Source organism: Protopterus annectens, chromosome 12.part0 (genome assembly GCF_019279795.1).
Source record: "Protopterus annectens isolate FY-2018-M chromosome 12.part0, PAN1.0, whole genome shotgun sequence".
Classification (NCBI taxonomy): Eukaryota; Metazoa; Chordata; order Ceratodontiformes; family Protopteridae; genus Protopterus; species Protopterus annectens.
In genome coordinates this window covers 828,073,524-828,085,809 of record NC_056746.1, presented here as the reverse complement: position 1 = coordinate 828,085,809, position 12,286 = coordinate 828,073,524, and the positions used below count along the sequence as shown (strand labels likewise).

The 12,286-nt window shown below is 45.3% G+C and overlaps 1 protein-coding gene across 6 annotated transcripts in view; it reads right to left on the bottom strand.

The window, feature by feature from the left end:
- TPD52L2 (TPD52 like 2) overlaps positions 1 to 12,286 on the bottom strand; it is a 566,267-nt gene that overhangs the window by 143,666 nt on the left and 410,315 nt on the right. For all 6 annotated transcript variants that reach the window (XM_044089864.1, XM_044089865.1, XM_044089868.1 and 3 more), the window contains one exon: positions 1,502 to 1,550. In XM_044089864.1, coding sequence (XP_043945799.1) covers positions 1,502 to 1,550 — 49 coding nt within the window. The remainder of the gene's footprint in view (positions 1 to 1,501; positions 1,551 to 12,286) is intronic.

The window sequence follows — 12,286 nt, the reverse complement described above, 5'->3', positions numbered from 1 at the left end:
TCACTTCTACAGTGACTACGACAGATGATGTGATAATAACGATGATGATGTTTTGTAAATTTTCTTTATATGCATATATTTATATAACTAATGTTCCATTTGTGAAATTTTTCTCCCAGGGCCTGCTTTGAAAATGGATTCTCTCTAGTCAAAAATTTCCAGTTAACATACCAACACAATAACTAAAATGACCCAAAGTTAAGTAGAAATTACTTCCTGGGAAAAAAGCCATATGCTTATCCTGCTGCTCAATAACCAAAGGAGATCAGAACCAGGTAAATTACCCGGTTAACAAAGGAAATAAGCACTAAACTATTTTCCGTCGTGATCCAAGCCAAATGGCAAAAACCATAAAGCAATATGTACATAAACAAAAACATAGCATACAAATACACAACAGTGAACTAGATAAATAAGCAGTTAACGCAGGATTTAATTTACCCTAAACAAAAATACACTGCCTAATACATTTGAAAAAGAAAATTATTCATTGACAAATAAAGCAAAGGACAAAACCATTTTTGCACACAGTCCAATTAGTCAGAAGACAGTCAGATGGACTGTAATTTTTCGCATTTGTTGTAGGAAACAAAGGTCCATGTGATGCAACACACATGTGAAGTTATCATGCTAGAATAAACTTCAGAAACACTTTAGAGCCCACAGCAGCAGCCCAGATGCTGCACTCTGAAAGCAGATCTTACAGACAAGTCGGACATAAAATGACAGCAACAGCACAATGCGCAACAGTGACAGTTAACACAAATCCTAGAATCTGCTTCAGATGATCACAGCCAAACTCAGGAATACCATAATCCCAGCCTCAAGATTACTTGGAGTCCTCCATATGTGGTTCAAACAAAACCTCTTGGCTACCTTTGCTTCCTGTATACCACAAGACATTGTAATGGCATTTGCCAAAAGGTCTCAACTGCAGCAGCAAGACAGAGTTTCTGGAATCTTGGCAGACACAAACTTACACTGACAAGCTGGTTTTAGTACTAGGACAGGGGCACAACTCTTAGGATGTTGTCAGGGGATTGTTCCTCTGTTATGGTGGTCCAAATATTTATATGGATTCCAGATATTACACTAAACCAAACACTGCATCTGTTAAATTTTGTGATGCCTCTCCACCCACCACCCCGCATTCGAGTAGTAACACTGGAAACTACCCTGCTATCTTTACTACTGAACTTCAACATACGAACATTAGAGCTATTGCAATAGAACAGAACTGGCAATGCAGGTTTTGTTCTACAGTGAGAAAATTTTCCACCAGCTAAACTGCAGTAACTAGACATAGTGCAAGTATTCTGAATTATGTTCTGTGATGCATCTCTATAAATTCCTAAGAAAAAGTTGTACTTCTGCTTATGCAGTAAATTAACCTTTTCAGCTATGTATTAACTTATACAGCCTAGTTCGAACATTGTTTATTTTAAGTTTAGTTTCACTGATGAGCTCACTAGGGGATAGAACAGAAATGAATTCAGTTTACCTTAAGGTTTTCAACTGTATCTTCAAATGATTTGAAGGTTGTCGAGTTCCTATGGAAAAAAGACAGGGCAGCTGAATTAGTTATGGCTCTCTAGAACCAGACTTCAAACAGAATATGGGTGGGGAATTAAGCTGACAAGACAAAATTAAGAGGTAAAACACAGCTCAGTGCAAACTGCTACATTGTTCTTGCTGTTGCAAGAAATGATTTAAAAGCTTAGTTACAGAGTCATACTGTGGAATTACAGTTTTGTAAGAACTTACCAGAACAGTGAATGTTCTACTTGTCGCTGTTGCACTATTCCAATATTGATGGGTTATCTCACCAAGATAACCAGAAGTCTGGCTGACATACCAAAGTCAAAACCTTTCATATAGTCGTACATCCAGAGTATAGCCTAAGCCCGAGGACGTAACAGTAAATAAGCAGATGTAGGAGCAAAAGATCCTCAGAAAGGGGGAGACCTGGAGATACCAGAGGGGGGAAAAAAAAGCAAAAAAAAAAAATATGGTCAACTGAGAGGAAGGGAGCAATAAACTGGTCCCCCATCAGTCCACAGAGAGCAAAGGGATACCTAAAGAACAACCAAACTGAGGAAAGAAGAGGGGGATGTAATAACTGCAATAGTGATCAGCAAGACATCTAGTGTTACGGTATGTTCTTGTACAACTATACTATGTCCTTCCCTGGATCACTGATGCAGTATTCCAATACTGGTGGCCGCGTCCCAAGGTTTATCAATTAGAAAGGAAGGATGGACCAGAGAGAGGGGAGCTGTCTACCAATCGTGAAAGAACAGAACTAGCAAAGGAGCTGTTTATCAATCCTGAAATAACAGATCTAGCAAAGGAAGTTCTAGATCTACAAAAAGTATCTACACTGCAGTGTTTTGTTAAAGTGTGTACATATGACCATGTGACTGCTTCTAGAACAATCCGGAATCAATTCCCCTTGACAAAGTACCCAGAAAAAGCAGCTCTAGAGTAAGCTTTAACAGAAGGTAAGGGACTTACCACAATAGTAACAAAAAGGAAATGGATCTGACATCCAATTAGCAAATGTCTGCTTGTAAACTAGGTTGCCCAACCCACCCTTCTTGGAAAAAAGTGGGTCTTTTCTAACATCTTTCATCTTATCCAAACACAATCTTACCTGCCTATGTACATCCATGGAGTGCAAGTGTCTTACCACTTTGGGTATGAAGGAAGGGTTAACCCTAACAGATACCCTATCCTTCAGGAAAGGGGATAAGGCCATAAGAGCCTGAAGCTCAGAAATATTTCTAGCAGAGGTAAGGGCCACTAGCAAAATGGTTTTCCGAGAACAGAACTTCAGGCTGCCAGTTCAAAAAATGGATAAGTAAGCTTTTCTAAGATAAAAACTGAGATCCCAAGGAGGTGCAATAGCGCTCCCAGGATTCAAGTGAAGGACACCTTTCTGTAACTGCTCAACTTCAATTCTAGAAAGCTGAGGATTAAGAGGCATACATGCAGAAATATTAGATACGTGTGCCTTGACAGAAGAACTGGAAGATCAGCTCTAAGGAGCTCACACAAGTAGGACAGAATAAAGGGAATCCTTGTCTGGATAGGATTTTCTCCCTTTTTCTTTTTACAATACCAGATAGAAAATACTTCCAACCTGGAGATACAAGATCTCCTAGTGGTAGGTTTCACTCCTCCTGAAGACCCTGGAGCACACCTTCAGAAAACGGGTACCAGAAAGGGATTACAATTCCATCATCTGTAATGTCAGGTTGATAGCCTGCATGTTGGGATTAAGTAGAGAACGGTTTGTGAGCAAGTCTGCTTTTATAGGGTAACTTGTGATGACTCCTGGTCACATGATGAATGGAGAATTAGAAGTTATGTACCTACCATAACGCTCCATGTTAGTTGTCTTCTTCTCGCCTTCTTTCTTGCTGGATGGGTTCGGAGCCAAACCTCGGCTCCGACTCGGCCACTCTAAAAGCTCGAGAGCTAGTTCCACCGGCTCGAGGCTCCCCTATATCCCACAATGCTAGGCGGTAACTCCTCAGATCTCATTTGTAAGCTAGGCCCAGCTAAAAAAATTCCATTATATGGAAAAAAGGGTAATCCACCTCTATAGGCTGACTGAGAGGTGTCCTAAACCTAACAGAGGAAAACATATATATATATATATATATATATATATATATATATATATATATATATATATGTGTGGTAAAAAGTGGGAGAAAAGGATAAAAAGGTCACAAAACAACCTCCTCTAGGTCTGTCCAGGCTAGGGGGAAGGAGGGTGGGACGCAAGAAAGAAGGCGAGAAGAAGACAACTAACATGGAACGTTATGGTAGGTACATAACTTCTAAATGTTAAGTTGTCTATCTCGCCTTCATTCTTGCTGGATGGGACCGAGTCCCTAGCACCTTGTCCCGGGTGGCCTATCGGAACAGACTCTTGAGTACAGTGGAACCAAAGTTGGCTCGATCCCTAGAGGCTAAGTCCAACTTATAATGAGAAATGAAAGTATGGGGAGAAGCCCAAGTAGCTGCAGAACAAATCGAATCAATAGGCAGTCTGTCTTGGAAAGCTACAGATGTGGCTAAAGCTCTAGTTGAATGAGCCCTGGGTTTGGTTGGCAACTGTTGATGTCTGATCTCATACACAAAGGTAATCAACGAAGTAAACCATCTAGAAAGAGATACCTTAGAAACTGGAAGGCCCATTCTACCTTCTTTATAGGAAACAACAGTTGATCAGACTTCCTGAATTGTTTGGTCCTGTCTAAATAGTACCTAAGTTGGCGATGAACGTTTAACCAATGTAATTTTTGTTCTGATCTGTTCGAATAGTTAGGAAAGAACACAGGAAGATCAATGGTTTGATTCAAATTTGCCGGTGAAGCCGGTGAAGCTACCTTAGGCAAAAAGGATGGGTTAGTACGTAAGGATACCCTATCCTTATGAAACAAAAGATAAGGGGATCGACTACACAGAGCATGGAGTTCAGAGACTCTTCTGGCTGAAGTAATAGCTACCAAAGAGTGTTTTCCAAGATAGTAACTTCATTGAGCATGAAGCCGCAGGTTCAAAGGGGGGAAGAATTAAGGACGCCAGAACCAAGTTGAGATCCCATTGAGGAGGAGGATCCCTGATAGGTGGTTTGAGGAGAAAAACTCCCTTCAAAAAGGCTTTGCAGAGTTTGTGAGACATAATGGAGGACTCAGACTCCAACATGAAAGTTAGATATAGCTGCCAATTGAACTTTGATGGTAGACGGAGACGAACCTGAGTGAAAAAGTTCGGCTAGAAAATCTAAAACTGATTGAATGGACGCAGTGAAAGGATCTATATCCTTTGAATGCGCCCAACAGGAAAAACGTTTCCACTTACTATGATAAATCTTCCGAGTGGACGATTTATGAGAGGCTATCAAAATATCTCGAACTGAGTGAGATATTAGAGGAAGCCTGGCTAGAGTTGGAATTGGAGAAACCACGCTGTGAGGTTCAGAGAAGGGAGGGAGTGGTGCAACTGACCTGACTGATGGGTCAAGAGGTCTGGAACTGGGTCCAGATGCCAGGGTTGCTCCAACAGATAACGGTGAAGAAATGGGCGAGGATCATGGAAGCTTTCTGAGCGATGGCTTTCTGTATTAGTTGAGATATCAGTGAGAAGGGAGGAAAAGCATACAGAAGACCCCGGGGCCAATCGTGGACTAGGGCGTCTCTGCTGGGGTGGCCTGGTTGGGGAAAGAGGGTGAAAAAAATCGTCACACTTGCTGTTTTGGGGAGTAGCGAAAAGGTCGCAGCAAGGCTGGCCCCACTTTCGAAAAACTCTCTCCAACACTGAATTCTTCAGAGACCACTCGTGAGGCATGAGAATAGCTCTGCTCAATTTGTCCGCAATCACAGTGGACTTCCCGGGAATGTGCGTTGCTAACAGAAACCGCTGAGAAGAAATCGCCCATTGCCACAGTCCGAGTGCCTCTCGACATAGGGGGTAGGATCTGGTTCCGCCTTGTTTGTTGATGTACCACACTACAGACATATTGTCTGTCTGATTTGCTATAGTCCCTATGGGAAGAGAGTATTGTAGGGTTTGCAACGCTAGAAGCACTGCTCTCATCTCTAGGACATTTATGTGCAAGTGGCATTCGAAAGGTTGCCACATGCCTTGGACCGTCCTGCCCTGGTAATGCCCCCACCCGATCAGGGAGGCGTCCGTTGTCAGTAGCAACTGGAGGGGGAGGAACAAAAGGTCACCCTAGGAAGAGCTGGGGGAATGTGATCCACCAAGAAAGATGATTCCTGCACGATTGTGTTATCGCAATGGAATGGGACATTGGAAGTTGTTGGTATGACCATTGTGTGAAGAGCATCCATTGTAAGATTCTCATGTGAAATCGGGCTAAAGGGAGGAGAGGGATAGCAGCTGCCATTATCCCCAAGACCTTCAGGATCAGTCTGGACTTTGATCTTGTTGCTCTGCAAGACAAGAGAGACTTGTCTGTGTATGTCTGTTATTCTCTGCTCTGTGAGTCTGGCTGACATGTTGACTGTGTCTAGATTTGCGCCTATGAAGGTAATAACACGACAAGGCGACAAAACAGACTTTTCGTAATTTATTGAAATGCCTAGTGTTTGACATGTGTGGAAGGTGTAGTCTCTGGCAAGAAGCAGAAAAACTTGGTGGGGGCTGTAAGGCGCCAGTAGTCTAAATACAGAAACACTTGGAATCCTTGTCGTCTCAGATGAGAGGCGACCACTGCCATGCATTTGGTAAACACTCGGGGGGCTGTAGTGAGTCCAAAGGGCAGGGCCCTGAATTGGAAATGACTGGTTCCCAGCCTGAAGCGGAGGAATCTCCTGGAGCGTCGGCTCATTCTGATGTGATAGTACGCATCCTGTAGATCTATAGAGCACATCCAGTTGTCTCGCCCCAAAAGGGGTAGAATGGACTGCAGCGTGACCATCCGAAATTTTGTTTTCTTGACAAACTTGTTCAAGTTGCTGAGATCCAAAATGGGTCTCCAGTCCCCTGTTTTCTTTGGAACCAAAAAGAATTTGGAGTAGATTCCGGATCCTTGTTGGTCTGCTGGAACTGGTAGAATGGCTCTTTTTGCAAGCAGCTTTGAAATTTCTAGTGCTGCTTGCTCCCTTTGACTGGGTGGAATGTCTGGAAGGGATTTTTTGGATTGCTTTGGAATGCGAAAGAATGGGATTCTGTAGCCTTCGGAAATGATAGACTGTACCCATTTGTCTTGAGTTAGAGATAGCCAGGCTTCTGGGTACAGAGATAATCTTCCCCAGACTGCCTCCGAAGGTGGACAGTCGGGCAACACCTCAGGGATGCTGAAAGGGCTTGTCGGAGAAGGTTTCTCGACTGCCCTGATTCTGCGGGCCCACTCTGCCTCTAGGACGGAATCTACCATTATTGTTCCCCCCTCTGCCTCGAGGGGAACCGACTCTGTGCGTCAGGCAAAACTCCCTGAGATTGTTTGCGGAACCACATCTTTCCCCCCTTCTGGCCTTTGGGGTAAGGCCTAGGAGGAGTAGAAAAACGGACTCCCACGGCAGAGAGAGTCTTGCCTTCAGTCTCGCACCTAGTCAGGGTTTCCTTCACTTGAGGACCAAAGAGGGATGATCCATCAAATGGGGAGTTAGTGAAGGACGCCTTGAAAGGGTCCGCAAAATTACATAGCTGTATCCAGGCGTGCGGCGTAAGGCCACACCTGTACCTGCCGCTCTCGCTCCATCCGCATAGAAAGGAGGCATGGAGGAGTTAACTATTGAGTTGAGGGTCGCCAGCTGAGAGTTTATCCTATCCTGAAAACCCGCAGCTGTTGGATCCTTTAACATTTCGCTCGCTTCCTTGAGCAAATCTCTCTGGAGGCAGTGAAATGACACAGGTAATTCAGCGAGCGCATAGAAAAGGTCGCTGACGAGAACATCCGCTTCCCGTACCTGTCCATAGTCCTAGACTCCTTGTTAGGAGGATGGACAGGCACTGAAGGATCAGCTAGCTCCTTCCTGGTGGCCGCAGCCACCACCATAGCATCCACAGAGACGCCTTTGGTCAAGAATTCTTTGTCCTTGGGGGCAGTGATAAATTTTGATGGTCTCCTGGGGGTGGGTTCCACTGAGTCAGGAGCCGTCCAGGCCTTCTTTGCCACCACTTGCATAAGGGAGTCAAAGGGAGGGGACACCCAGGAGATGGAAGGGCGAGAGCCAAACGCCTCAAGATACACCGATTCATCCTCTGAGGGGTTGAGGGCTGGCCAATTCCCCCTCTGTTTTAAGATTTCGAGGATGTCTGCAAAGGAGACATCTTCAGAGGGGGAACGAGTGGAACCCTCAGAATCCTCTAAATCAGTGTCAGATGTGACAGACTCAGGGGAGTCCATGTGCTTCCTCTTGCACTGCCTCTTCCTAGGAGGCTCTCCTACCGGGTCAGGAGAGGCCTCGGAAGAGGAGGAGATCCCCACTGGGGATACTTGAGGAGCTGGCTCTCTGCGATCCGGGATGAGGGAGTGAGCAGAAATCACTGGAGGCACCATGGAGGGAGGGGCAGATGGAGCCGACTGTGGGGTTGAACCAGGTTCTAACACGCTCCTCATGACCTCGAAGGCACCCCTGTCAGGCAGATCCAGAGGTCTCCGCTCCGAAAAGCTGAAAACCTCCCCCGGCACCGACAGTGATGGCTCCGAGGCCGATGTCGGAGCCGAACTCACCAGCGCCGAAGCACCGAGAGGGAGAGCGGGGTCGGACAAGGGTCCGATGCCACTCGCCCCCCTGGAGCCGACGAGGGAAGTCCGGCGCCGAGATTCCTCCAAGGAAGATATCGGAGCAGACGACTGTACGGAAGACAACAGTATCAGTTCCGACGCAGCCACAGTCTCGGGTTCGAGCCGCCCCAGCTCCGAACTCAAAGGAGTCAGAGGAGGAACATTCTGAGTGATGGGATTTAGCCATTGAATGTTGAGTCGGGCTTTGAAGCATCTGAGCCAGTGCCTCGGACTTAAGTCGACTCACTACCCTCTGAAGGTCATGATCCGATAGTCTTGACGATCTAGAGGAGAGAGATCTATGGCTCCGTTCAGACAATGGTGATGCTGGAGCCGAATGAACGGAGCCGATACATGGTGACCGGGACCTTTTCCTGGAGGTCGGTTCCGACAATCTGATCGGAGCCGACTCACCGGTGTCTACCTCGGCTCTGGCCGGAGCCGAGGAAATAGTAGAGACATGAGTTTGAGAATCATCGGCTCCAGCCGGAGCCGATGTTCGAACAGCCTTCGAAGCCCCAGAAGACGACTCAGATACCGGAGCCGATGGTCTGGTAGGCTTCGAGGGTTTCCCTGAAGATTGAGTCGGGGGACCCTCAGGCTTCAATAAGTCCCTTAAAATGAGCTTATTTTTACGCTCCTGCAGGACTCTAGGGCTGAAACCATGGCAAACAGCACATGAGTCCTGCAGGTGCAAAGGTCCCAGGCAGAATACACAAGTGTGACCGTCTGTCAGAGACATCTTCTGACAGCACGAGTCACACTTCTTAAAGCCTGAGACCTTCGATTCCTTAGACATTGCTAAGAAGTAAAGTAATCACTCACGCTCACACACACAGATTACCTTTAAATTAAAATAAACTAAATTAAAGTAGTTTAAACTAAATTAAGTTAAATAATTTCCTCAGAAAAAAACCCAGACACTCCAACTACTAGGAAGGGAGGGACGGGGCCTAAAAGTTTGAGGAAAGAACTCTAAGTTCTGGGAAAAAGCGAGGAAAAATTTGGAAGGGGATGGAAAGAAACTACCTAATTAAGCTTTAAATACAGAAAAAGTAACTTAAAGGGGGCTAATTCTGCCAAAAGCTTAGTTTGAAACAACTAACCTTACGAGCCGGTTGAAGAGCACCTCAAAAGCTATAGCGGCAAACGAGATCTGAGGAGTTACCGCCTAGCACTGTGGGATATAGGGGAGCCTCGAGCCGGTGGAACTAGCTCTCGAGCTTTTAGAGTGGCCGAGTCAGAGCCGAGGTTCGGCTCCGAACCCATCCAGCAAGAATGAAGGCGAGATAGACAACTTAACATCCATTGTTTCCAAGGCCAAAACAGAGTTATAAACAAGATTCCTGGTATGTCCATTTGGATCTTCAACAGAACCTTTGGATTAAGGGAAGTGGAAGAAAGATACAAGGGAACTTTTAATCTTAACTAAAAGTCATGACATCCATCCTCCAGGCCTGGGAACAAGGGATCCTGTAGAAAAAACAGCCTGAGCGGTCTGATCTAAGTGGAGGCAAAATGAGCTATTTGAGGAAAGTACAGTTGTGTACATATCATAAATGTAGATGTTAGAGTGTATTCACTGTTGCAGTCATTACATTTGGGTAATCTGCTAGCAGGTTTGCCCTCAGTTGGCCTGATTAACAAAGTCTTGGGTCCTGTGTCGGTTGCTTTCCCTTCTTCCATGATGTCAGGGCGCCAGGGGTACAAAACATGCAGCCGATGCCATTTCATTAGTTTTTCTTGCCCCAGATGTCAGGTGCCCCCCCAATGAGAAACAAATATAAAAGCACAAAAATATACCTCCAACAAAAAAGCAAATACACCAAAAAGGCTTTTAAGCATAGTAAAGGAAAACAGAGGTATAGCCAAAAGAAGTCAGGGGGCTGGAGGGAGGGTAACCAGGCTGCAACAATGAATACACTCGAACATCAACATTTATTGTAAGTGTACACAACTGTACTATGGTCTTTGTGTTTCACTGTTGCAGTCATTACATTTGGGTAGATTCCCAAAGCTATGGTTGGGAGGAGGAGTTTAGATGGCAATAGGGCCAGCTATAAGGCCCTGCAAGACTGCAGTGGCAAAGCCAGCTCTGGATTTAGAGAAAATTGGCAAATGATAATGCTTGGTGAAAAGTATGTACAGAACTCCAGGTAGCAGCTTCTAGGATGTCCTCTGAGAAAGGCTGTAGAGGTAGATGCAGCCCTGGTGCAGTGAGGTCTGATCCACTGGGGGATAGGTTTTCCATGGTGCTTATAGCAGAAAGGAATAAAATGGCTTATCCAGTTAGAAATGGTTTGCTTTGAAATAGCCTTCCCCTCTGTCCCTGCAGCAAATGCTACCAACAGTTGTTCAGATTTCCTTTGAGGCTTAGTCCTGTCAAAGTAGAATCTAAGTTGTCTGTGCACATCTAAGGAATGTAGTAAACGTTCCCCTTTATTCTGTGGATTGGGAAAGAAGGCTGGCAAATGAATGGACTAAGTGCCACACTGGATACCACCTTGGGCATGAAGGATGGATTGGTTCTGAGTGACACCCTGTCCGCATGAAAGATTATGAAAGGCTTTACTGCCACAAGGGCCTGTAATTCAGATACCCTTCTAGCTGAAGTGATTGCTAAAAGGAAAGCTGTTTTCCAAGAAAGAAATTTTAAGTCTGCAGTAGCAGTTGGCTTGAAAGGAGGTAGAGTGAGCTTCTCTAAGACAAAGTTAAGGTCCCAGGCTAGGGCAGGAGCTCTCCTGAGTGGTCTCAAATTTTTGGCCCCTCTGAGGAACTGCTTGAGCAGTGGATGAGAGAAGAGGGGAGGTTCTGTGTTATAATGAGCTGAAATGGCTGAGGCTTGGATTTTAATGGAGGAAAAACACAGGCCCTTGTGAAGCATCTCAGTTAAGTATTGTAAAATCTGAGGTAAATTGGGCGCTGCTGTGCTCATCCCTTGAAATTGGTTCCAGGCACAGAATCTTCTCCATTTTTCAGCATAAGATTTTCTAGTACTAGGTCTGCTTGCCTCTAAAATGATATCCATCACAGGTTTGCAGAGGGATGGTAAAGGAGTGATAAGTAATTAGCCAGGCTATAAGGTTCAGTATTAGAACATGAGGGTGCAGAATCTGGTTCTCCTGCTGAGACAGCATGGAAGGAGTCTGAGGAAGGTGCCATGGAGATAACCATGACACACTGCGCAGGAGGGGGTACTAGTGTTGGCGCGGCCAGTCTGGAGCAATCAAAATCATCCTTGGTTTGTCCTGTTTGACTTTTAGTAGTACTTTGGAGAGCAGAGGCAGAGGGGGGAAGGCATAGACAGATAGGTTTTTCCAGCTGAAGGACAAAGCATCCACTTTCCAGGCTTGTTTGTGGGGAGTCCTTGTGCAAAATTTTTCCAAATGGTAGTTCTGGGGAGAGGCAAACAGGTCTATGTCTGGGCTCCCCCATTTGCTTGTCAACATGTTGAAAATCCTTGCTTCCAGTTTCCACTCATGTAGGTCCATGAGGTTTCTGCTTAGTCCGTCGGCCGGTGTATTTAATTTTCCTGGCAGGAATTGAGCTTGTAGGTGCACTTGGTAGCTCAAGGCTGTGTTCCAAAATGCCATGGCTAGTCTGCAGAGGGGGTAAGAATGTATAAACCCCCCTGCTTGTTTATGTACCACATAACAGTGGTGCTGTCCGTCTTTATCATTAGTTGTCCTAGAAAAATGTGGTCCTTGAAGACTGTCAAAGCATTCTGTACAGCAAACATTTCTTTTTGAATGATATGCAGGTGCATTTGACTTGGGTTCCATTTGTCCTGAATGCACTTTCGTGCCACGTGAGCCTACCATGCATAGTCTGATGCATCTGTTAGGGGTTTGGGCTGCAGCGGGTAGTGTGAAAGGTAGTCCCTTGTTTTGGTGGCAAGTCTAGGCGTAGGCTAGGTATGATAGGAATCATTGCTTCTAGGTTTTGAGAATGTTGACACCAGTGGCTTTTTAGATACCACTGTAGTTTCCGCATATTTTTCAGTAGCGGGTTTTTTTG